Source organism: Poromitra crassiceps, assembly GCF_964638095.1.
Source record: "Poromitra crassiceps genome assembly, chromosome: 2".
NCBI lineage: Eukaryota > Metazoa > Chordata > Actinopteri > Beryciformes > Melamphaidae > Poromitra > Poromitra crassiceps.
Genome location: NC_139624.1, coordinates 8,193,107 through 8,218,676, shown reverse-complemented (window position 1 = coordinate 8,218,676; position 25,570 = coordinate 8,193,107). Strand labels below are relative to the sequence as shown.

Below are 25,570 nucleotides of genomic sequence, written 5' to 3'. Positions count from 1 at the left end.
ACCACCCTCCAGAGTGGAATTCTTGGTAACGCTCCCCGCTGAGCGCTCCATGTAATCGCTTGAGACGGCTCATTTCAGGAACTCTGACGTGCCTGCACACGCGATTACGCCATAGCCGTGCGCGAGTTGGTGGCCATTTTCAAAATAAAACGTCAGTATGAATGAAGTTTGGCAACATTCAGAATTAAGCTACACTGCGGCCAACTTCAGTTACATGTTCATAACGTTACTGCTGCGAGGAGCCGATGGCTGATGGCTGTACCCTGTCGTTCCAGGACCTCGAATTTCCAAAACAGAAACTTTTCAGGAAGTAAAAAAAAACAGTTTGCTCTTAAACTACTGAACCAAATGTCATCCAAGTTGGCACATGTCTTAATTATAGCTGAATGTGTCATTACTTTATTAATATCTTACCTGGATAAGCTCAAATGATGTTGTTTATATTATCAGTCCGACTTGGAAGCGCTTTCTCATGGCCAGTCAAGCGGGAGAGAGTCGCATGATCATGCACGAGCCCCCAAGCTCCAGGCCGCGGGGGCGTGCGCAGGAGCAGCAGCATTGCCCCTCGCCTCTCATGGCCGGGGCTTTCGCATGGGGTGAGAAATAGTCTGACATAACGTAGCGTTAACGTTACTTTATTCTCGTCAGAAAACACTCCGATGTGCATGTTAAAACAAGTTTGCAGCCTAGGAATAACTGGAAAACATTTGATTGATATATTAACGTCAGAGGAAGCCAGGATTAGTCAAAACGATATGAGAAATACACAGCACGTCTGCCGTGTGTCTTTTCCGGGTTTATTGTCCTGCGTGGGGGGGTACACACGGAGGTAGGGGGGGAATTTCGAGGTTTGACTGACAGATTTAGGGGGAATGGCGTTACGAGATTTACTCACAAGCTCGTTTTAATGCTTTTCCATTTGTTGCATTTGTTAAAAACCACACAGAGACGTGAAGGGTGACCAATGGCATTGATTCATGACAAAAAATAAAAAAAAAGTGAAAAAAGGCACATTCGAGGTCCTGGAACGACAGCGACGATATGTTACGTTCTCACCCGACAAATATTAAAACTTTAAAACAGTTTGGGGTTTTTTTTTAGCTTGAAAACAGCTTTTTGGCAAGTCTAAATGACTGCGGTAGGTGTACTCTACTTCCGTGTTTAAAACCGGAAAGACGATTATGAAATGACGTCATGCAGAAGCGTCCTTGTATGGGCAAAGAATAAGGTGATCACACTGCCACCTAGCGACCTGGCATGTAGGCTACATTACGGCATTTTAAAAATTCAACAGCGCTCATGTAAACAGGGAGAAGGTGTGAAGGAAAAGGTGTGAAGGAAACGCTATTGTGTCGTTTCTTCCAGAAACTGTCCCCGTGTAAAGGGCCCCTAAATTAACTCTGGGCCAGCTCTGTTGTCTGTGAGGTGTGAGAGCCGTCCAGGCCTCACACGTTCTGTTGTCTGTGAGGTGTGAGAGCCGCCCAGGCCTCACACGTTCTGTTGTCTGTGAGGTGTGAGAGCCGTCCAGGCCTCACACGTTCTGTTGTCTGTGAGGTGTGAGAGCCGCCCAGGCCTCACACGTTCTGTTGTCTGTGAGGTGTGAGAGCCGCCCAGGCCTCACACGTTCTGTTGTCTGTGAGGTGTGAGAGCCGCCCAGGCCTCACACGTTCTGTTGTCTGTGAGGTGTGAGAGCCGTCCAGGCCTCACACGTTCTGTTGTCTGTGAGGTGTGAGACACGTTCGGTTGCGCCCCACCAAAAGGCAGGACTAAAACATCAATGGTGTTGTAAGTGTCCACCTAGTTTCTAGCTCATCTGATCTGCTTGTGTCACTGTCCTCCATGTGTGATTCGCTGTCCTGCTCACACTCTCCTTCCCTCTCCAAACTGGGAACTACTACTTCAGGAGGCAACAGGCCTCTTAAAGAGACATGAACATGTCCCTCAAAGAATTCAGCATCAATCAACAAACAACAAACGGCCAGAAATACATAGGTAAATATGATCATATTTTCATTATCATTGAGTTGAGGGAACTACTGCCTACTGATCGTAACAACATAGCTGGGGAGGCACAGTGACATCATAGCTGGGGAGGCACAGTGACATCATAGCTGGGGAGGCACAGTGACATCATAGCTGGGGAGGCACAGTGACATCATAGCTGGGGAGGCACAGTGACATCATAGCTAGGGAGGCACAGTGAAATCATAGCTGGGGAGGCACAGTGACATCATAGCTGGGGAGGCACAGTGACATCATAGCTAGGGAGGCACAGTGACATCATAGCTGGGGAGGCACAGTGACATCATCGGCACATCATCGATATTAGCAATAAAGGTGAAATATTGGCATTTGCCCGAAACAAGCATTTCTGCCGATATGACAGGCTGATAAAATGATGCTAAATGCTTGTTGCTTATGCTGCATTCAAGACAACTCAGAGGTAGGAATTTGAATTTCCAAGCTGAAATTTCCGATCTCCGACCTCCAAGCTTTCCAGGTGCACAACACTGTTGTGTGTTGGGTGACGTCAACTGATTCTCTATGAAGTCAGGGTAGATTCACACCTTAGAGCAGGGGTTCCAAAACATTTTTGGCTTGTGACCCTATTTTGATGTCACAAAAATCTAGGGACCTGAGACATTTCAAATTCCGGTAGACCATCGATAATATCATCAGTGACATCTCAGTGATGTCACATATACTTTTTTTCCCCCTGCAGAATTCTGACTTTAATCTCAGAATCCTGATTTAAAGTTATAATCTAAAAGATTTTCATGCAAAAAAAAGAGTCACTCACAATGTTGATTGCGACTATGTCTGGATCTCACCTGCAATTACCACCCACCGCCATAGGTGTCACCCAAGAGAACAAAACGGAAATCTTAGAGATTCTCACTTTAAACTCAAAACTAAAACTAAAACTAAAACGCAAGTGACCCTAATCATCTTGGGTAATATTAAATTGTGTGTGGCGTAAAAAAAAAAAAAAAAAGATTTCAGGCGACCCTATTTGAATTCCAGGCGACCCCACTTAGGGTCACGACCCTAAAGTTGGAAACCACTGCCATAATATATCTGGGGGTTGTTGATCAGAACCAGAGACTCAGTGATTACTTGCTCAGCTGCTGAGATTTCAGGCTTTGAAAACTCACTTTCTGGCCTGTTGTCTGTTTTGGAAGAAAAACATAACATCCCAGTGCTGCTATATGTTCCGCTGGTCAGTGAAAGCTAATACTGTAGCCTCCTTCTCAAACCAACATAACCAATGCCAATGCAGTATTATTCGAGTATTTAGCATGGTGAGCTCTTTACCAGACATTGCTGTTGGTAGTTTACTGCTCTCTATTGTGAAATGCGTCTCTATTGTTTACAGGCCACTGTAGCCTAAAGGGGACGGAAGAGGGGTTGTATGAGTTTTATCAATGTTGCTGCAATTCCCACTGGTCACCAATAGAGGTCAATAAAGTCAGATTACTTAACACGGTCCAACTTTGCCACACAAGCAGAGAGCCGCTGGTTGTAGTCGGGGTTTAATAAAGCAGGACTCACCTTCGCCCTCCCGCTCCACTTTAGTCACAAAGCTGCCAGTGACGTGGGCCGCGACCTTTGGGCGAGGTGAAGCCCTATCCTCCATCACCAGTGAGGGCAGCACCCGTGACACTTCATCTGACAGGAAGGAAAGGATGAAATATGAGGACCTTGCTATGTCTTTGGGACATTTCCCACGGTCAGATTTAGTTACACTATGAGATATCCATCAGATAAAACAACACAAGCTGAATGACAGGACACAATTCAAACTATTTGGTCATTTTTAAAGGACAGTAAACAAACAATGTACATCTGGTTAACACATTGGATACTATATTTTATAAACAATGAACTTAAAGGAACACTCTGCCCATTTTCAACCAGCTTTGTATCATTAGAACATCAGTAGTATATCAGAAAACTGTAAACTGTTTTGAAGTCTGTCATTTAATTTGAGTTATTGAGTGTTAAAGTGTGGACCAGTGACATCACTGGTCCACACTAACTCAAATTAATAACTCATTAACTCAAATCAACTCTCAATAACTGTCAAACTAGATGAATGATGAATAGTTTGACAGTTATTGAGAGTTGAGAGTTATTCATTTGAGTTAGTGTGGACCAGTGATGTCACTGGTCCACACTTTAACACTCAATAACTGTCAAATTAAATGACAGACTTCAAAACCGTTAACAGTTTTCTGATATACTACTGATGTTCTAATGATACAAAGATGGTTGAAAATGGGCGGAGTGTTCCTTTAAGGTCATGATTTCCCACCAAATTAACATTTTGGAAACTAACCACTCAAATTGTATTATTATCATACACTAACACTAACACTCTTGAATGGTAGCACAGCACTCTAAAACTTGTATGGAAGCCATTGTGTTACACCATTTCCCATAACAACTGAATTTTCTTTGTTTTCCCAAGATATTGAGTTATTTAGGCCATAGAGAGACTGCATGGAATAGGCCATGCCCATCACGGGGGAAAGGCTCCGTTCATTTCCACATACCAGCATCATTTTCCTTGAATTAAACATAGCTAAAAGCGGTTGTGTGGTGGGCTGCGCAGACAACAAATGTAAAAAATCGCCAGTTAAAGTTTTTTTGTACTCCCGAGCAAAACAAGTAAGCCATTGAGAATTGGCGAGAAGAAAAATGTGGATCTAGCTGTCAAGAAGTAAGTTGGAGTGTTCATCTTCCGTATATACGATCTTTATGTGCAACACGCAACCATGCACGTGACATAGGAGAACGCCAGGATTGGAGGGGGGCTTTCTGTTTTCCCCCGTCTTGGGCGTGGTTTCTGAATGATGTCGCGTTACGCAGTGTCTCTATTGGAAAGCACATTTTGTTTTCACATGATAAGGGCATACTTTTATCATCCTGATGATAAAGTCATGGACATAGAATATTATCTCATTATCTTGATGATAAAGTAATGGACGTAGAGTATTATTTGATTATCTTGATGATAAAGTCATGGACATCGAGTATTATCTCATTATCTTGATAATAAAGTCATGGACGTAGAGTATTATTTGATTATCTTGATGATAAAGTCATGGACATCGAGTATTATCTCATTATCTTGATGATAAGGTCATGGACGTAGAGTATTATCTCATTATCTTGATGATAAAGTCATGGACGTAGAATATTATCTGATTATCTTGATGATAAAGTCATGGACATCGAGTATTATCTGATTATCTTGATGATAAAGTCATGGACATTGAGTATTATCTGATTATCTTGATGATAAAGTCATGGACATAACATATTATCTCATTATCTTGATGATAAAGTCATGGACATAGAGTATTATCTCATTATCTTGATGATAAAGTAATGGACATCGAGTATTATCTGATTATCTTGATGATAAAGTCATGGACATAACATATTATCTCATTATCTTGATAAAGTCATGGACATAACATATCTCATTATCTTGATGATAAAGTCATGGACATAACATATCTCATTATCTTGATGGTAAAGTCATGGACATAACATATTATCTCATTATCTTGATGATAAAGTCATGTACATAATATTATCTCATTATCTTGATGGTAAAGTCATGGACATAACATATTATCTCATTATCTTGATGATAAAGTCATGGACATAACATATTATCTCATTATCTTGATGATAAAGTCATGGACATCGAGTATTATCTCATTATCTTGATAATAAAGTCATGGACATAGAGTATTATCTCATTATCTTGATGATAAAGTCATGGACATAGAGTATTATCTCATTATCTTGATGGTAAAGTCATGGACATAATATTATCTCATTATCTTGATGGTAAAGTCATGGACATAGAGTATTATCTGATTATCTTGATGATAAAGTCATGGACATCGAGTATTATCTCATTATCTTGATGATAAAGTCATGGACATCGAGTATTATCTGATTATCTTGATGATACAGTCATGGACATAGAGTATTATCTCATTATCTTGATGGTAAAGTCATGGACATAACATATCTCATTATCTTGATGGTAAAGTCATGGACATAACATATTATCTCATTATCTTGATGATAAAGTCATGGACGTAGAATATTATCTGATTATCTTGATGATAAAGTCATGGACATAGAGTATTATCTGATTATCTTGATGGTCAAGTCATGGACATCGAATATTATCTCATTATCTTGATGATAAAGTTATGGACATAGAGTATTATCTCATTATCTTGATGATAAAGTTATGGACATAGAGTATTATCTCATTATCTTGATGATAAAGTTATGGACATAGAGTATTATCTCATTATCTTGATGATAAAGTCATGGACATCGAGTATTATCTCATTATCTTGATGATAAAGTTATGGACATAGAGTATTATCTCATTATCTTGGGAAAACAAAGGTTGTAATCTCAAGATAACGACAGAGTAAAGAGTTGCAAAACTAAGAAAATTAACATCACAGGAAAACAGTTTAGTTTAGTTTAGTGTTTAGTTTAGTTTACAGTTATTAAAAATGCATGCTACACAAGAGACTTCTGCACTACTGGACACATTTTTGACATGATAGTATCTTCATAGGCCTAAAATCAATTAGAATTGCAGAGGATGATGAGTAATTCAGTGTGTGTGTGTGTTTTAGGTTGGATCTCTTCTCACCTCTAACTGCTGAGGAGATCTCCCTCTGGTAACGCTGAGACAGAGACTGCAGAGGAGAAGAACCAACATCTCACACAATGGAAGGAGTATGACCAGTGTTATTACTGGCATCGTGCCACTTCACTGCCCCCACTGATATGTGATATCTGACATGTCTCTGATGTATAGAAAATAAAGTATAGAATTCAACATATACAAATACCCGTTAAAATATCTGAAAATTCCGAACCCAACCCAACCCAGCAGCCCGCAAACGGCCAATTTAATGTAATATGTCTCCGGGCTCACGCTGAGCGCAGCAGAGCTCTCCAAGGTGTCCAAACTATGTCTCCCCCCCCCCCCCCCCTCTCTCTCTCTCTCTCTCTCTCTCACACACACATGCGCGCGTCAGTTTTGCAGGGTCAGACTGCAGGGTCAGACTGCGGGGTCAGACTGCAGGGTCAGACTGCGGGGTCAGACTGCGGGGTCAGACTGCAGGGTCAGACTGCGGGGTCAGACTGTAGGGTCAGACTGCGGGGTCAGACTGTAGGGTCAGACTGTAGGGTCAGACTGCAGGGTCAGACTGCGGGGTCAGACTGCGGGGTCAGTCTGTAGGGTCAGACTGCGGGGTCAGACTGCGGGGTCAGACTGCGGGGTCAGACTGCGGGGTCAGACTGCGGGGTCAGACTGCGGGGTCAGACTGTAGGGTCAGACTGCAGGGTCAGACTGCGGGGTCAGACTGCAGGGTCAGACTGCGGGGTCAGACTGCAGGGTCAGACTGTAGGGTCAGACTGCGGGGTCAGCCTGTGGGGTCAGACTGCGGGGTCAGACTGCGGGGTCAGACTGCGGGGTCAGACTGTAGGGTCAGACTGCAGGGTCAGCCTGCAGGGTCAGACTGCGGGGTCAGACTGCAGGGTCAGACTGCGGGGTCAGACTGCGGGGTCAGACTGCGGGGTCAGACTGTAGGGTCAGACTGCAGGGTCAGCCTGTGGGGTCAGACTGCGGGGTCAGACTGCAGGGTCAGACTGCGGGGTCAGACTGTAGGGTCAGACTGCAGGGTCAGACTGCGGGGTCAGACTGCGGGGTCAGACTGCGGGGTCAGACTGCATGGTCAGACTGCGGGGTCAGACTGCGGGGTCAGACTGCGGGGTCAGACTGCAGGGTCAGACTGTAGGGTCAGACTGCAGGGTCAGACTGCGGGGTCAGACTGCAGGGTCAGACTGCGGGGTCAGACTGCATGGTCAGACTGCGGGGTCAGACTGCATGGTCAGCCCACGGGACCCGGCGAGTTCTGGGTAGCCCGCCCATCACCAGCACCAGCAGAAAAGCCGTCAGTAAAAGCAGTACATTTATGTGTGAATGCAAAAAATACAGTAAATCAGTGGCACCATAGGCTACATATGAATGTAAAGAGCCAGTTCCAATATGTGTTATGTTTTGATTCCAGGTCAGAGGTTCTCAAATGTTTTTCAGCCAAGGACCCCTTAAAAGATAGAAAATATACCGGGGACCCCCTCATTCTGATTTGTGATTTTGGGCTAAACTTAATTGTTTCCACGGTAACGTGCTTGAGTTTTAAATTGATAGGTTTGTTAGATTAGAATGTAATCCATGAACCATTTTAGATTTAAAGCATAAAATATTTTTGTTGAACTATGAAGCTTTTTCCCCGGACCCCCATTTGAGAACCACTGTTCCAGGTACCAAGCACACATACTACTAACATATAAAGCAAGTCTGTCTGTCTGTCTGTCTGTATTTCGTTCGTGTATCTCGAGAAGCGTTCATCCGATCTACTTCACACTTGGCGAGTGTATTGCTGGGGACCCCGAGGGCGTACAGTGTTGGATTTGGTGCAATTTGGAGAATTTATAATATGAATAAACTTTGAATAAACAAGTGAACAGCTCTATGTGCAGCAGGCAGCAGGGTCGAACGGGCACGGCACTAGTAACTTCACAATGCAGAAAACATGACATTATTACAACAACAACTATAACCAATCCATGAATTATCTTGCAACTCTATCTGGCAGCCATTGTTGCACTTAATGTGCTTGCTTTAGGTGCAGGAAGTGTGCTGTATAATCAGGTGCATTCATGTTCAGATTGTGTAACAGATGGCTCCTCGTAACCCACCCCTTTGCCCTTTCCTGTGTTCCTGCTTCCTTCACTAAATCAGTTGGCTCCACAACATGCCACGGCTGCCAAGCTGTTGATAACCCTGTTCTCTATTGAGCTGTTGATAACCCTGTTCTCTATTGAGCTGTTGATAACCCTGTTCTCTATTGAGCTGTTGATAACCCTGTTCTCTATTGAGCTGTTAATAACCCTGTTCTGTATTGAGCTGTTGATAACCCTGTTCTCTATTGAGCTGTTGATAACCCTGTTCTGTATTGAGCTGTTAATAACCCTGTTCTGTATTGAGCTGTTGATAACCCTGTTCTCTATTGAGCTGTTGATAACCCTGTTCTGTATTGAGCTGTTGATAACCCTGTTCAGTATTGAGCTGTTGATAACCCTGTTCTGTATTGAGCTGTTGATAACCCTGTTCTGTATTGAGCTGTTAATAACCCTGTTCTGTATTGAGCTGTTAATAACCCTGTTCTGTATTGAGCTGTTGATAACCCTGTTCTCTATTGAGCTGTTAATAACCCTGTTCTGTATTGAGCTGTTGATAACCCTGTTCTGTATTGAGCTGTTGATAACCCTGTTCTCTATTGAGCTGTTAATAACCCTGTTCTGTATTGAGCTGTTGATAACCCTGTTCTCTATTGAGCTGTTAATAACCCTGTTCTGTATTGAGCTGTTGATAACCCTGTTCTGTATTGAGCTGTTGATAACCCTGTTCTGTATTGAGCTGTTGATAACCCTGTTCTCTATTGAGCTGTTGATAACCCTGTTCTGTATTGAGCTGTTGATAACCCTGTTCTGTATTGAGCTGTTGATAACCCTGTTCTGTATTGAGCTGTTGATAACCCTGTTCTGTATTGAGCTGTTGATAACCCTGTTCTGTATTGAGCTGTTGATAACCCTGTTCTGTATTGAGCTGTTGATAACCCTGTTCTGTATTGAGCTGTTGATAACCCTGTTCTGTATTGAGCTGTTGATAACCCTGTTCTGTATTGAGCTGTTGATAACCCTGTTCTGTATTGAGCTGTTGAGAACCCTGTTCTGTATTGAGCTGTTGATAACCCTGTTCTCTATTGAGCTGTTAATAACCCTGTTCTGTATTGAGCTGTTGATAACCCTGTTCTCTATTGAGCTGTTGATAACCCTGTTCTGTATTGAGCTGTTAATAACCCTGTTCTGTATTGAGCTGTTAATAACCCTGTTCTGTATTGAGCTGTTGATAACCCTGTTCTGTATTGAGCTGTTGATAACCCTGTTCTGTATTGAGCTGTTGATAACCCTGTTCTGTATTGAGCTGTTGATAACCCTGTTCTGTATTGAGCTGTTAATAACCCTGTTCTGTATTGAGCTGTTGATAACCCTGTTCTGTATTGAGCTGTTGATAACCCTGTTCTGTATTGAGCTGTTGATAACCCTGTTCTGTATTGAGCTGTTGATAACCCTGTTCTGTATTGAGCTGTTGATAACCCTGTTCTGTATTGAGCTGTTGATAACCCTGTTCTGTATTGAGCTGTTGAGAACCCTGTTCTGTATTGAGCTGTTGATAACCCTGTTCTCTATTGAGCTGTTGATAACCCTGTTCTGTATTGAGCTGTTGAGAACCCTGTTCTGTATTGAGCTGTTGATAACCTAACCCTGTTCTGTATTGAGCTGTTGATAACCCTGTTCTGTATTGAGCTGTTGAGAACCCTGTTCTGTATTGAGCTGTTGATAACCCTGTTCTGTATTGAGCTGTTGATAACCCTGTTCTGTATTGAGCTGTTGATAACCCTGTTCTGTATTGAGCTGTTGATAACCCTGTTCTGTATTGAGCTGTTGAGAACCCTGTTCTGTATTGAGCTGTTGATAACCCTGTTCTGTATTGAGCTGTTGATAACCCTGTTCTGTATTGAGCTGGCCTGTGGACATGTTTGGCTTCAGTTTAATTTTGCTGCACACCTGCTTAAAAAGAACTGGAAAAAAAGTTAACAGCAAACTTACTCCATGAAGTCAATGGATGGACCACATCCCAACTTCTGCTTCAAATAATAATAATAATAATAATAATAATAATAATAATAATAATAATAATAATAATAATAATAATAATAATAATAATAATAAAGGTAATAATAATAATAATAATAAATTTGATTTGGAGGCGCCTTTCAAGACACCCAAGGTCACCTTACAGTGCATGTAAAACGGTTCAGCATTTAAAAGCATACAATGTATATAAAGAAAACAATCCGCATAAAACCAGCGACAAACAAGAAAATTAAAATGAAAGAGCAGTATGGGAGGGGGTTAGTGATGACAGTGAATAGGCCAGTTTGAACAGGTGGGTTTTGAATGTTGTTATGGTGTCAGACTGGCGAATGTGAGGGGATAGGGAATTCCAGATATAAAGTCAAGACATTTTTCCCCCACAAGGTCTCAGTAGCTAATTCCCTTCTTCTCTAATGTGTATCCTTATGGGGATTTTCAAAATAATTGTGACATTAACAGGATATAATGGATCTAAAACGTGTTTGTTTTTCTGAGTGATTGATAGGCTACTGATAATGGACCAATAGCAGGCGGTGCTGCAGCTCTTCAAACAAACAATGAATCACACCCTCGGCCTCTCTGACTGCTCCACTCAACAAAAGACAAGCAAAGTCAACATGGAGATGACAGTAAACACAACCTCCAGGCTTCAAAATGCTGATGTCACACTCACTGGCCCAGCTGTTTGTACATGATGTCACACTCACTGGCCCAGCTGTTTGTACATGATGTCACACTCACTGGCCCAGCTGTTTGTACATGATGTCACACTCACTGGCCCAGCTGTTTGTACATGATGTCACACTCACTGGCCCAGCTGTTTGTACAGTCTTTGCTGATGTCACACTCACTGGCCCAGCTGTTTGTACAGTCTTTGCTAGTCTCTTAAAACAGACTGTCTCATCTACATCCGGCGAATGCAGCTATACACAGTCTGTACGTTACACCCCCAGAACATGCACAAGGAAGTTGGGAAAAAAACCTTCAGACAGGGAAGAAGTTTGACGGAATCCAACCAATCACGACACGTGTGTCCACGAAAAATGCGGCATATTGGATTCTGATTGGACTAATGAGCGGAAGACCCGCCTTTCTGCGATTCTGATTGGACTAATGAGCGGAAAACCCGCCTTTCTACTTTCCATTCCGGTTAGTGCATGATTCTCCCCCACGAAGTACAGACGGTATGGCGGAAGCATTTGAAAATTGCGGAAGCCAACTCGTCTGTTCTAAGAGACTAAATCTTTGCTGATGTCACACTCACTGGCCCAGCTGTTTGTACAGTCTTTGCTGATGTCACACTCACTGGCCCAGCTGTTTGTACAGTCTTTGCTGATGTCACACTCACTGGCCCAGCTGTTTGTACAGTCTTTGCTGATGTCACACTCACTGGCCCAGCTGTTTGTACAGTCTTTGGTAAACACCGCACAGGGTTTACAAAAACACCCCATAAGAGAGAGAGAGTGAGACAAATCAATGGCTACACCGTGGAAAGAGCAGGGTTACTTTATCTTCCGTAACACCGGGTTAAGCTTGTTGGGTCATTTCCACGGCAATGGGTTGTTTTGTGTAACTGAGCCACTGGGTGAGGCTGGGTCAGAGCAGGAGACAGCTGGAGAGATGCAGACATGTTGTTGCAGTTCCAACCGGTCACCAATAGAGAGGCAGACTGAGGTCAAAGATTACGCCTCTTTCCATTTGCACTGGGAACTGGGAATTTCCCAGTTCGCACAGGGGGAACACCCCCTGTGACATCACCTGAACTTGGACTCCCTACTCCGAAACTCGGGGGAACCAACCCTGACCTCAAAAACCAAGATGGCAGCTTCCGCATGAAAGCTGTATTAATGCACTGTTTATTACTGGATTATGGTAAATGATAAATGGACTGCATTTATAAAGCGCTTTTATCCAAAGCGCTTTACAATGTGCCTACATTCACCCATTCACAAACACATTCATACACCGAAGGCGGCTAGCTGCCACGCAGGGTGCTGGCACAGCCATCGGGAGCAATCTGGGGTTCAGTGTCTTGCCCAAGGACACTTCGGCATTCGGACTGGAGGAGCCGGGTTTATCGAACCACCGACCTTCTGGTTAGTGGACGACCCGCTCTACTTCCTGAGCCACAGCCGCCCCCCACACAGATCATTCATCTGTGTGTTTATTACTTTATTACTTCTGTCTTATTTGTGTCTTATTAAATCAGTCGTACACACAGTACTGTGTTTGTATGTGCAAAATACTGTCAACTCAAATACCCAACTACAGTTATTTTCAACAAAGCATTTTTAGAGGCTAGCGATGACAGAGAGGAGCGTGCGTGTGTGTGTGCCTGTGTGTGTGTGTGTGTGTGTGTGTGTGTGTGTGTGTGTGTGTGTGTGTGTGTGTGCGTGTGTGTGAGTGTGTGTGTGTGTGTGTGTGCCTGTGTGTGCCTGTGTGTGTGCCTGTGTGTGTGTGTGTGTGTGTGTGTGTGTGTGTGTGTGTGTGTGCGTGCGTGCGTGCTTGCGTGCGTGCGTGTGTGTGTCAGCCCAGGCCAGGTGAGTGCATTCCTCTGCTGATTAAACCACACACAGGATCACATCACATCTCCAGCTATGAAGGAGTCCATTGTGCGTCTGGAGGAGCAGACAGTGGTTTGGGATCAGTTTGGCTCCCCCCCCCCCTTTTTTTCCAGTTAATAGTCGGAGGTGAGATTAGCAGCGCAGGAAGCTTATAATATTAATAACAGTAGTAATACCGTCATGGCCGCTCCGTCAGACTTCAGGACCAGACTTAAAAGTGCGTATGTCTAGTGCGTAACTTTTACATAATAAATAAACGTCTGTTACATTTGAGCCCTTGCCAAATACAATGCTGATTAAGCCTTGTCAGCGCCATAACTCACTGTGTTTTAGAGTAGGACCGGAGTTCTCAATCTGCTGTCGCCCGAGGACATTCTCGCGCTGGCGGGTAGCACGAGACATCCGCCTGGCCAAGCCGAATAAAATAATTAAATCGTGCTGCAGCTCTTCTAGACTTCTAAATGTTATTCTGATAGTGATTCTGATAGTGAAACGAGCCATTTTGCAGAGGTTGTGTGAACGCTCAAAACTATTTCTCCACTGTTTTACAGCCAACACCGTAGCGACAGAGTATCATACATAGGAGCCTATGACATGCTGCATTCATGCGGTCATCAGGACGGTCCCATTTCCCGAGTTGGGAAGTGGTTTTTTCTGACTTTGGTGTTCATGAGCTTTTAAGTCCTAATGTGGAAACAACGTGGGCAAAAGATGTGTTGTATTTTATTGCTCAGAGCGTTTAAACAACATGTTGAAGCTGTTTCCAGTCTTTGTGTGACAACAAAGACCAAAGGAAACGGTCGGGAGCTAGTTTTCCCGATACCACATGAACGCAGCACACATACTCTCACTGCCAGAAGGGGGAGACAAAAGTTCGGCGCTACAAAAGTAAGGCACTATAGCTTTAACATAACCTGATGTGCCAGGGAACTTGTCTTTGGAAACTGTTTGGAAAAGGGGACAGGCGCTTTCAAAAAATACCTGGCAGGTGATTGGATGAACCATCGGCCTATCGCGATCTATTACGCGCTCACTGTCGTCACACCTAAATCCCGCCCGTAGCTGCCTCTGGATGCTGATTGGTCTGGCCCAAACAGCAGTCCATAACATCATGCCTGCTAGTGCAGTACTGTATAAGCACAGTAGAGTGGTACCAGAGTGGTTTGGGTCTGCCTGTGATGTCTTTGCTAATATCCCCAATACACCCGACGCTGTTTTTGTTGACACCAGCCATAAGCAGGTGCTGATGCTAGAGGTAGGCTGTGTCTTTGACCTGTACATGGACCAGGCATTCCAAGACAAATATATAAAATACCAACCACTACTCGAGACCATCACGAGCCTAGGTTATACCTGTAGATACAGTGTGCTTATATTTGGAAGCCTGGGACATGTACATAAATGCACCATGAGAGGCCTGCAGATTGCTGGCCTGACAAGAGCAAGAGCCAAACAAACTGTCAAATATTGCTCTGTCTCAGCAATTATTGGCAGTCTAGCAGTGTGGAGAAGGAGGTGCTATGTGTATCCATAAGTGCTCAGTATTAATTGACCCTGATATATTTGTTTCCCTGCTTATGAAATGTAATTTGTGGAACCAAATAAAGTATTTAAAATGTGTGTATGTGTGTGTGTGTGTGTGTGTGTGTGTGTGTGTGTGTGTGTGTGTGTGTGTGTGTGTGTGTGTGTGTGTGTGTGTGTGTGTGTGATTGATTGCTTTTTGTATCTGTACAATAATGATCTATGGCTGTCTCATTTTCAGACGATTTCTCAGGTGGACTCTCTTCCCATCTGGAGAGCATTCCTAGGAATAGATAACATGTATTTTGTCTTGTGACCAGACCAAGGTTGTATTGTCTCTTAAGAGAAAGATCAAGGTTGTATTGTCTCTCATGAGGAACATCAAGGTTGTATTGTCTCTTAAGAGAAAGATCAAGGTTGTATTGTCTCTCATGAGGAACATCAAGGTTGTATTGTCTCTCATGAGGAACATCAAGGTTGTATTGTCTCTTAAGAGAAAGATCAAGGTTGTATTGTCTCTCATGAGGAACATCAAGGTTGTATTGTCTCTTAAGAGAAAGATCAAGGTTGTATTGTCTCTCATGAGGAACATCAAGGTTGTATTGTCTCTCATGAGGAACATCAAGGTTGTATTGTCTCTCATGAGGAACATCAAGGTTGTATTGTCTCTTAAGAGAAAGATCAAGGTTGTATTGTCTCTCATGAGGAACATCAAGGTTGTATTGTCTCTTAAGAGAAAGATCAAGGTTGTATTGTCTCTCATGAGGAACATCAAGGTTGTATTGTCTCTCATGAGGAACATCAAGGTTGTATTGTCTCTTAAGAGAAAGATCAAGGTTGTATTGTCTCTCATGAGGAACATCAAGGTTGTATTGTCTCTTAAGAGAAAGATCAAGGTTGTATTGTCTCTCATGAGGAACATCAAGGTTGTATTGTCTCTCATGAGGAACATCAAGGTTGTATTGTCTCTCATGAGGAACATCAAGGTTGTATTGTCTCTTAAGAGAAAGATCAAGGTTGTATTGATGTAGCTAATGGAAATGTACTGGAACTTCTGCCTGCCTAATGGAAGATCACTGGCCTCCAAGGTGGGGAGCTGGTGCTCACTATAGTATATGATGGGTAGATGCCTTTGCTTGTGCCACACGCCTGACTATCTTTCCTGAGAGTGTGGAACTTTTGGAATAAAATCCTCCTAATATACATTTTAAACGAGCAACTCATTTATTGATGAATCAACAAAGCATTTGAGTCATTTTACCATTACAGTGCGTGTGTGTGTGTGCGCGCGCGCGCGCGCGCGCGCAGAGATGGGCAGTATTTGAAATACTTGTATTTGAAATACGTATTTCAACTACTTTTTTGTATTTTGTAATTTGTATTTGGCTGGGCAGAGAAAAATTAGATGTAATTTGTATCAAGATACTTTCAGATCTTGTATTTTGTGTATTTCAAATACATAAAATACATTTTTCTTTTTATTCTCAAATTGACACATGTAAACATTGACACAGGTTTAAACTAAAGATGGAGAAATTAGTTGTACTAAAAACAACTAAGTGAACTAAACTGAAACCTGATATGAATAAACAGAGAAATTACTTGTACTAAAAAACAACTAACTGGACTGAACTGAAACCTGATTTGAATAGGAGAAATTAGTTGTACTAAAAACAACTAAGTGAACTAAACTGAACTGAAACCTGATATGAAAAGATGGAGAAATAAGGTGTATTGAAAAACAACTAACTGAACTGAAACCTGACGTGAAAAGATGGAGAAATTAATTGTACTAAAAACAACTAAGTGAACTAAACTGAAACCTGATATGAATAAACAGAGGTAATTACTTGTACTAAAAAACAACTAACTGGACTGAACTGAAACCTGATTTGAATAGGAGAAATTAGTTGTACTAAAAACAACTAAGTGAACTAAACTGAACTGAAACCTGATATGAAAAGATGGAGAAATAAGGTGTATTGAAAAACAACTAACTGAACTGAAACCTGATGTGAAAAGATGGAGAAATTAGTTGTACTAAAAACAACTAAGTGAACTAAACTGAAACCTGATATGAATAGATGGAGAAATAAGTTGAAAAAACAACTAACTGAACTAAACTGAAACCTGATATGATTCAGAATAGATAGAGAAATAAGTTGTACTGAAAAACAACTAACTGAACTAAACTGAAAGCTGATATGATTCAGAATAGATTGAGAAAGAAGTTGTATTGAAAAACTAACTAACTGAACTAAACTGAAACCTGATGTGAATAGCTGAAGAAATAAGTTGTACTGGAAAAAAAAAAACTAACTGAACTATACTAAAACCTGATATGAATAGATTGAGAAATAAGTTGTACTGAAAAAAAACCTAACTGAACTAAACTGAAACCTGATTTGAATAGGAGAAATTAGTTGTACTGAAAAACAACTAACTGTCATAAACCTGATTTGAATAGATGGAGAAATTAGTTATAATGAAAAACTATAACTGAACACCAAAGTACCCTAATGAAAATCAAAAATGTCTTTCTGTTGCTACAAGGATGTCTGAGCTTCACTGTGCATAATGATGGTTGTGCAGATTTTGACACTAGAATGGTGTTACCACTGCTGATAGTGGAAAGTTGTATTCAGTGAGTGATTGTTCTTTAGTAATTATGTTCTAGATAGCCAGGTTGTTTTGGATTTTGTTTATGAAGCAGAAGGAGGGGAAGTCATTTTAAGGATGTAAGGATTTGAACAAGAGTCCAATTTCATGGAAGGCCTTTTTTGTTTGAGATGCAGTTTCTCATCGTTCCTCTCACCGATTCACAATTTCACAACCTTAGACAGGATGTGCATCAGGGCATTCAATTCCTGAAATGTAACCTTTTCTAGTTGTATAAATATGTTTGCACGTTAAATAAATACTGTGACGACAAGTTACTGACATGGTGGTGAATGTGAAGTTGTTTAAAGGGGACCTACTATGCCTTTTACCTATTTCAGTTATTTATATATTGTGTTATGATGTCAGATATCTATGGCTAAACATAGTCAAAGTTCCAAAACTTGAGGTTAACATGCAGAAATGCTGCCTTTAAGTCAAAAGCCCTCACAGAAGGTGATTAACATGAGCTGAAGGAGAAATTAGTTCTACTGAAAAACAACTAAAACTAAAATGGAAGAACTGCAGTGTGTTAGGGAGTACACATACTGTGACAGAGGACTAAAGAGAGGATTTACTGTCTAAGGAAACCAGAAAATTTCACTTTTGAATAGCTGAAATCAGAGAATTAGGACATTTTCCTTAAAGAAATGTCTCTAAATGATTAATAGATCATCAAAATAGGCAATTAATTTAATATTTGGCAATTCATCTATGAATTGACTAATCGTTGCAGCTCTTTATAAGTTTTTATAAAATGTATTTTCATGTATTTTCAAAATACAAAATACGTATTTGTATCTCAAATACATTTTCAGACAGGTATTTTGTATTTGTATTGTGATACATTTTTTGAGCAAGTATTTGTAATTTGTATCAAAATACTTTATGATGTATTTTCGCCCATCTCTGCGCGCGCGCATGTGTGTGTGTGTGTGTGTGTGTGTGCGTGTGTGTGTGTGTGTGCGTGTGTGTGTGTGTGTGTGTGTGTGTGTGTGTGTGTGTGTGTGTGTGTGTGTGTGTGTGTTGTATACCTTCTCAATGAGCAGGTGCAGCTGCTGGGTCACCTGCCAGCACGGGTCCCCTCTAACAGCTGGGACGCCCCGCAGCTCGGCGTCCGTCAGACAGGAGACGCTGCTCCGGGCGAATGTCTCCTTCATCTGCACACGCATGTCAAACAGACCAGCCCACAATTAGCCTGAATGTTTCTTTCATTTGAATGGAGCCGTTTATCCTGGCTCTTCTTTGTTCCCTTTTGGTTTGTCTTGTGGAGATGTTTGCGTCACCCTGGGATGTAGAGGAGAAGAAGTCCAGACAAACTCACTTTCCTCACCTTGTTATTTTCAGGAATAGAGTTTAGGCCTAAAGCCCCAGTCACACACACCAAGCCAATAGTCGGCAATGTCTGGGTCATCGGTGGGCGTCTGTCGCCCTAGTCTTTGCGGTATGTTGGCTCTAGTCTGCCTTGTTGGCGGCTTTTTCCGCTGATTCAACATGTTTTGTTTTGTTTTTCAATATTTTAATTTCAACTTTTTTGAACATACGAACAAGACCAGTGTTGGGCAAGTTACTTTCAAAATGTAATATACTACATATTACTTGTTATTTTCATTTTAAAGTAATAAGTTACTTTACAATATTACTGTCTGTGTAGAGTAACTCATTACTTATCACACTACTTTTGCATTACTTTCACCAAAACAACAGCAGCAGCAGAATGACATCGCCGCCCCGGAACCATCCTGAAAAATAATTTCAACCGCCTTGAAGTCAGTTTTAAATATGTGCTTTGATTTAATAAAATGTAACTCAATTTGTAGTTTGAGTTACTTGACAAAGTAACCGGTATAATATTACTGAAATCCTATAAGTAATAAGTTATATTACTGAGTTACTGCTAAAAGTAATATATTACATGTAATATGTTACTTTTGTAATGAGTTACCCCTAACACTGAACAAGACAAACAAACAGGCTCAGACACAGGAAAACAAAAGAAAAAAACATACAAGTGGGGGGAAAAAAGTAATAATTATCACCTCAGTGTTACGTCATGCTACGAGTCACGTAAGGTGCTTATATACTTGTAAGAGGTATTGTGCCCGGGGATCCCACACAGGGGGTCCATGAGGAAAACCAGCCCGGCGAATCACCCGTCGCCCCACAACCTCAACGAGGTAGGCTGGAAATTGGTCCCAAATAGCAGAGAATTTCTTAAGTGAGTTGGTCCTCACAGAAACTTCCTAAATTCCAAATCCTATCCTAAATGATTGGTAACCATGGTAATTAGAGTTAGGACTTGATTTAGGAAAACACCCATTACAAAACAACAGTTCCTAAGTCAATATTCTCAACCTAATTTAAAATGGGAAAAGCGTATTACAGAAGCGTCCCAACTCCCCAAAATCTTAAAACAGCTCTCCTAACTTTAAGATGCCAGCTATGCTGTCCTAACTAATTTACGATATTTTCAACTGGAACAACAGCCATCTTGCATCTCGTTATAATTTATAGCCTATTTATAGCCTACCTACCTACGTTATGGCTGCGCTGTTATTACATTTGCAAAACCAACAAAATGTCAACAGGCGCAATTTATTTTCCGAAAGGCTCATGCGGGACCCGAATGACGTTTTGCGTTTTGATGACAGAACGCTCGTTAATCGATACAGACTGCCCCGGGACATGATACTGCAGCTAGCCGAGGAGCTGAGACCGGTGTTGGAGAGACCGACTAGGCGACACGGGGCTCTGCCGGTTGTAGTACAACTTACAAATGCACTTCGGTTTTTTGCGAAGGGAGATTTTCAAACTGAAGTGGCCGACATATCCAAAATATCTCAGCCTGCTATGTCACGTAATTTAAATGAGGTAGGAACAGCCATCAGCAATTTGGCTCCTCGGTACATACAGTTTCCAAGGGGGGAGGAACAACAACACACATCGTTAGCCTACTAGCTAATAGCAGGCTACTAGCGCTCCTACTTCCCCCTGCGAGTTGAGAAAGGAGGAGGTGTCTGTTGCTAGTGGTTGCTAGGGTAACAGACAGAAAAGTTGATAACCGATGCTGGATGAGTATTTAGGATTTCCTAACAAGACATAAGATAGGATTTAGCAAGATAAGATAGGATTCCTAAAGTTAGTTAGGATTTGCTTCTGTAATACAAAATCAGAGAAAATCCTATCTTAAACTAGTCCTATCCTAACTTAAGACATAAGATAGGGAGTTTCTGTAATGTGGCCCCAGGAACCTAAGTCTCTCCATCCATATAACAGATAGTCATATCAGTCAGCCACAATTGAAAAGAGGGTGAGGAGGGGGACTTCCATTCCTTCAGGATGAGTTTCTCGGCAACAGTTCATAGAAGACTCTGAGCAGCCGAAGACGGCGAGTTCTGCCTCCGGCTGCAGGGCTATTCTGTAGGCCTTCGAGTTTACCAGACAAATATTTTGGCTCAGAATCCCGTGAGTGAAGGGCAGAAGCAAAAGGCATGAGACCGTTGACCGGCTGATTCAACATGTTGAATCCACGTCAAGCCGTCGGTGAGAGAAATCACTCTGATTGGCTGGTCAGCTGGTTAAGTGAGGCAGTGCACGAGAAGAGTGAGGCAGTGCACGAGAAGAGTGAGGCAGTGCACGAGAAGAGTGAGGCAGTGCACGAGAAGAGTGAGGCAGTGCACGAGAAGAGTGAGGCAGTGCACGAGAAGAGTGAGGCAGTGCACAAAACGTTCTGCTCATTCTTCAACTTCATCTCATCTGATCATTCCAATACACAGATATTTTCACGACGTGCCTTTGGGAAAGTCCCTCGAGCCTGTCGCTGTACGATATCACCCATTTAGTGCTGTTTTTTTCACCTCTTCCTTTCTTCTTCCACAAGCACAAGACCAGGCAAGGGTTGACAACGCCAGCCATTTGCAACTTTTCATCAGGCATGTTTCGACTAAGTAGCTATATTACGAAACCATCTAAGTGGTGAGCGAGAATGATGTGAAAATACTAGGCAAACATGGCTTTGTTTCATGTAGCTGGCTTGTATACCCACAGTCCATGAAGGGCTCACACCAGCGCAGAACGTGTGCCAGGACCATCGGCTGTCTTTGTGATGTGTTCAAGTGCAACTCTTTGGCCCCCGACACAGGAGACGCGAGGCGACGCAGGACGCCTTCGTTGCTTAACACTTTTTTTAGTCTGATCAAATGTTCTCACATGAATTCATAACATACCAGTACATCATTTGATACGCACTATGGGGTTCAAAATTCAATACAACCACTATCACGTAATCTGAACAAAAGTTCAGTGACAACAAAGTCTGACTGTGCAGTTTATTTACATAATGTATTTATTTATTTATTTTATTTGGTGAAAACCGACTCTTAACTGTTGCGTCTAGATTGACTGATTCATTCTCACCCTTTTTCATATCAATATCATATCATAATTTCGTCCACATTAGAGTCACAGATGCCATCTGATGAGATTGTGTCTCTGATCCAGTCTGAGAATATTTTCTTATGATCAGATATGATTTTGTCCAGAACTCCATGACTGTCTGTCTTGTAAAGAGACAACAGAGAAACTAGGATCAAAGCAGTCATTCTTCTACATTATCTCATTTTAACATCTTATGATTGAAAGTTTAATGGTGCATGAAGTTTAACAATTCATCAGTTTGCTGGGGACCGCCTGGAACCTGCTCAAGAACCCCTGGTGGTCCCCGGACCCCATGTTGAGAACCACCAGACTTTCTGTATGACGATCACCAACTGAAGGTGGTGCTTTTCTCACCTTTCTATTTACCACTACACCACTTCCTGTGACCAAATCCAGCCATGATTTCAGATTTTTTTTTTTTTTTTTTAAGGTCAGTGTGGAATCTATAAAGTCAACACTAGGGCCGTTCCTGGCATTTATCCCAGTTATTTTCTCGGTTTAGCAGTTCCCCATATATTGTGTCTCATAGTTAGGTAATGATTAATAGACATTAAACAGACTGAGAGAGTGATTGAACTCAATCCAGGTTACTAAAGGACACTGCTGCACCAACAGTGAGGCAAAACAAACAAACCCCAGTCCAACACACACACACACGCACGCACGCACGCACGCACACACGCACACGCACGCACGCACGCACGCGCACACACACACACACACACACACACACACACACACACACACACACACAGAGCTGTTGGTGGAAGATTGAAGAGACAGACACTGCATAGCTGCAGCCTGCAGAAACACAAAGGTCCTGATAATGATCGGTAATCATAAAAAATTGTGTAATCTATCTGCCTCTTTACTGGCAGGCAGCGCTGCGCTGTTACTTCCTGCTATGTTGTATTGTGCAAAACTGTCCCATGTTGCACTGTGGTTAAGGCATGATGCATCTGAGCTATACTGTAACTACACTGTGCAAAACTGGCCCATGTTGCACTGTGGTTAGTCTTGGCTCCCAGACGTTTGGTGAGCTGCGCCACCAAACGTCTGGGAATTTCACTGTCAGAAACTGTCTGTCAGAGCCCGGCGAGAACGGCCGGCAGCAGACACGCCTACATTTATTATTAGAATTTTATTTGGTAGCGGCAATGCCATTTATCATAGTTCCAATATAGAGCAAGACACCGATGTGCTGCAAAGAGAGTTTATATCTGTTGTTTATTTTACAATAATTTTTCCTACCCGGAAGTGGTCCACTTGCTACTGTGAGTCATCAGCAGGCTCTGTAACGTAGCCTCGGGAGTCGGGCTTATCGCTGGGGGAAAGACCTCTAGCCGCCGGGGCCGGATGAAACACGCCCTATTAACAGGTTATGTTTGTTTCTAAGTGATTAATATGTTTCTCCGCAAACGCGGCGATGTTTTGCGAAACACTGGTTCTGCATGAGCGTCACTGCCCCCAGAAAGCAGGCCCGCCCACAACACTCATGATTGGTTCTCCGATGCAAGGCTTCCAACAGCGCCACCTAACGTTATGCAAAGATTTACAGTAAATAGTAATATTCTCAGTCTTACAGGAGTGAAACGGATTAAGACTGAGGGCTGAGTCTACACTGTGGTTAAGGCATGAGGCATCTGAGCTATACTGTAACGGTGAAAACACACCGCACGCGTCTCCTGCACGTAAGCTGCGCAGCGCGACCATTTGCGACCTTGTGCGCAGCCAGTTTTCATTAGGACACCATGTTATCAGATCTGTCAGTCCACACCGAATTGCGCGCAGCGCGCCGCTCAGCTCAGCTCCGCGGACGCTCAGGGCCGCTCAGCTCAGCCTGGAGTTCTATTTTCCTGCGCGGCCGTCTGCGCCTGTGAGCGACTCTGTCAAGTTGAACAGATCAGATAAGGGCAGACAGGAACTCCGAAACCGGACATTCGTCAAATAAAACCAATTTCAAAGTGAAATAATGTTTATTTACGTTGTTGATTGCCCCTTTGGAAGTGTGAAAAGAGAGAAAGAGCAGTGGGAGAGGGGGAGCGGCTTCTAGGGGCTCATTGCCTGCGGAGCAACAAGTAGAGAGCTAGGACTCGCCTTCTCTCTACAACAGCACGCACTGGGAAAACGGGAGGAGAACAGACAAATGATGCAATTGCATTTTATAAAGAAGGTAGCCATTAACTGTTATCCCAAACATATTACTTTAGATATTTATGTCATCATTTACTTGGCCATGATAAGGAAGACAGGAGATCTGGGGCAAAATATATAGCGGACGAGCAGAGCGCGCAAAGAGAGCTGCGCTCTCTGTGTGGACACTTTAAGCGACTTCTGCGCGGAGGTGCGCTGCGCGGCGCATGCGCGCAATTTTTGCCTCTGGTATGTCCCCAGCGTCACTACACTGTGCAAAACTGTCCCATGTTGCACTGTGGTTAAGGCATGATGCATCTGAGCTATACTGTAACTGCACTGTGCAAAACTGTCCCATGTTGCACTGTGGTTAAGGCATGATGCATCTGAGCTATACTGTAACTGCACTGTGCAAAACTGTCCCATGTTGCACTGTGGTTAAGGCATGATGCATCTGGGCTATACTGTAACTGCACTGTGCAAAACTGTCCCATGTTGCACTGTGGTTAAGGCATGATGCATCTGAGCTATACTGTAACTGCACTGTGCAAAACTGTCCCATGTTGCACTGTGGTTAAGGCATGATGCATCTGAGCTATACTGTAACTGCACTGTGCAAAACTGTCCCATGTTGCACTGTGGTTAAGGCATGATGCATCTGAGCTATACTGTAACTGCACTGTGCAACACTGGATATTGCACTAAACAAAATGTATGAATCTGGACTATAGTGCACTGTGCATCGGGGCGCTGTTCCATTATGTTGCTCTTAACCCACATACTTTCTCTGTCTTTGCAAAGAGAGAGAGAAAAAGGCATACAGTATATCTGGACTATGTTGCATTGTGCAAAACTGGACCATCACTGAGGTAGGCTATGGTATGTATCTGGGCTATACTGCACTGCACAATATTATTTTTGTATTTGTATGATGTTTTATTGTTGTTTTTATAGTCTGGAAACTAGTCAACAATAGTTCCTGACATTCCTGTTCTTTTCTCTTCACCGGGTTAGGTTGTCAGTTCTCCATGTTGCATCTATTGTCGTGAAAAAAGGTATGAATCTGGACTATATTGCACTGTACACAGACTGAGCGCTATATTACACTGTACACAGACTGAGCGCAGCAACAGAAACCGCTCAAACGAGGTCAGAGCATTTTAAAGGCTTTAAATGCTAATCAGTAATCACTGAATGATACACACCAAACTGCAAATCACTAAGTGACGCACCAAAAACACTGTCATCGTTAAATGTTTATATTCTAGGTCAGCACCAAGTTCCGTTTCTGCGCAGCTAAAGCACAACTCTCTGCCCCTCGCTGTGCGCCCTGGCGCTGCGTAAAAAAGCCCCCCCTCCCCAAGTAGCCTATCCAAACTGTCCGTGGCTTACCGAGTTGAGCGAGGTGGTGAAGTGCA

The 25,570-nt window shown here is 42.6% G+C and overlaps 1 protein-coding gene across 1 annotated transcript in view; it reads right to left on the bottom strand.

The window, feature by feature from the left end:
• Positions 1 to 25,570, bottom strand: part of tnfsf10 (TNF superfamily member 10) — a gene marked incomplete at both ends in the record, with an annotated part of 29,200 nt that overhangs the window by 3,545 nt on the left and 85 nt on the right. The window contains 4 exons of the mRNA XM_083632326.1: positions 3,553 to 3,669; positions 6,701 to 6,746; positions 18,617 to 18,742; positions 25,545 to 25,570. The exon at positions 25,545 to 25,570 is cut by the window's right edge and continues 85 nt beyond it. Of these exons, the coding sequence (XP_083488452.1) occupies positions 3,553 to 3,669; positions 6,701 to 6,746; positions 18,617 to 18,742; positions 25,545 to 25,570 (315 nt within the window). The remainder of the gene's footprint in view (positions 1 to 3,552; positions 3,670 to 6,700; positions 6,747 to 18,616; positions 18,743 to 25,544) is intronic.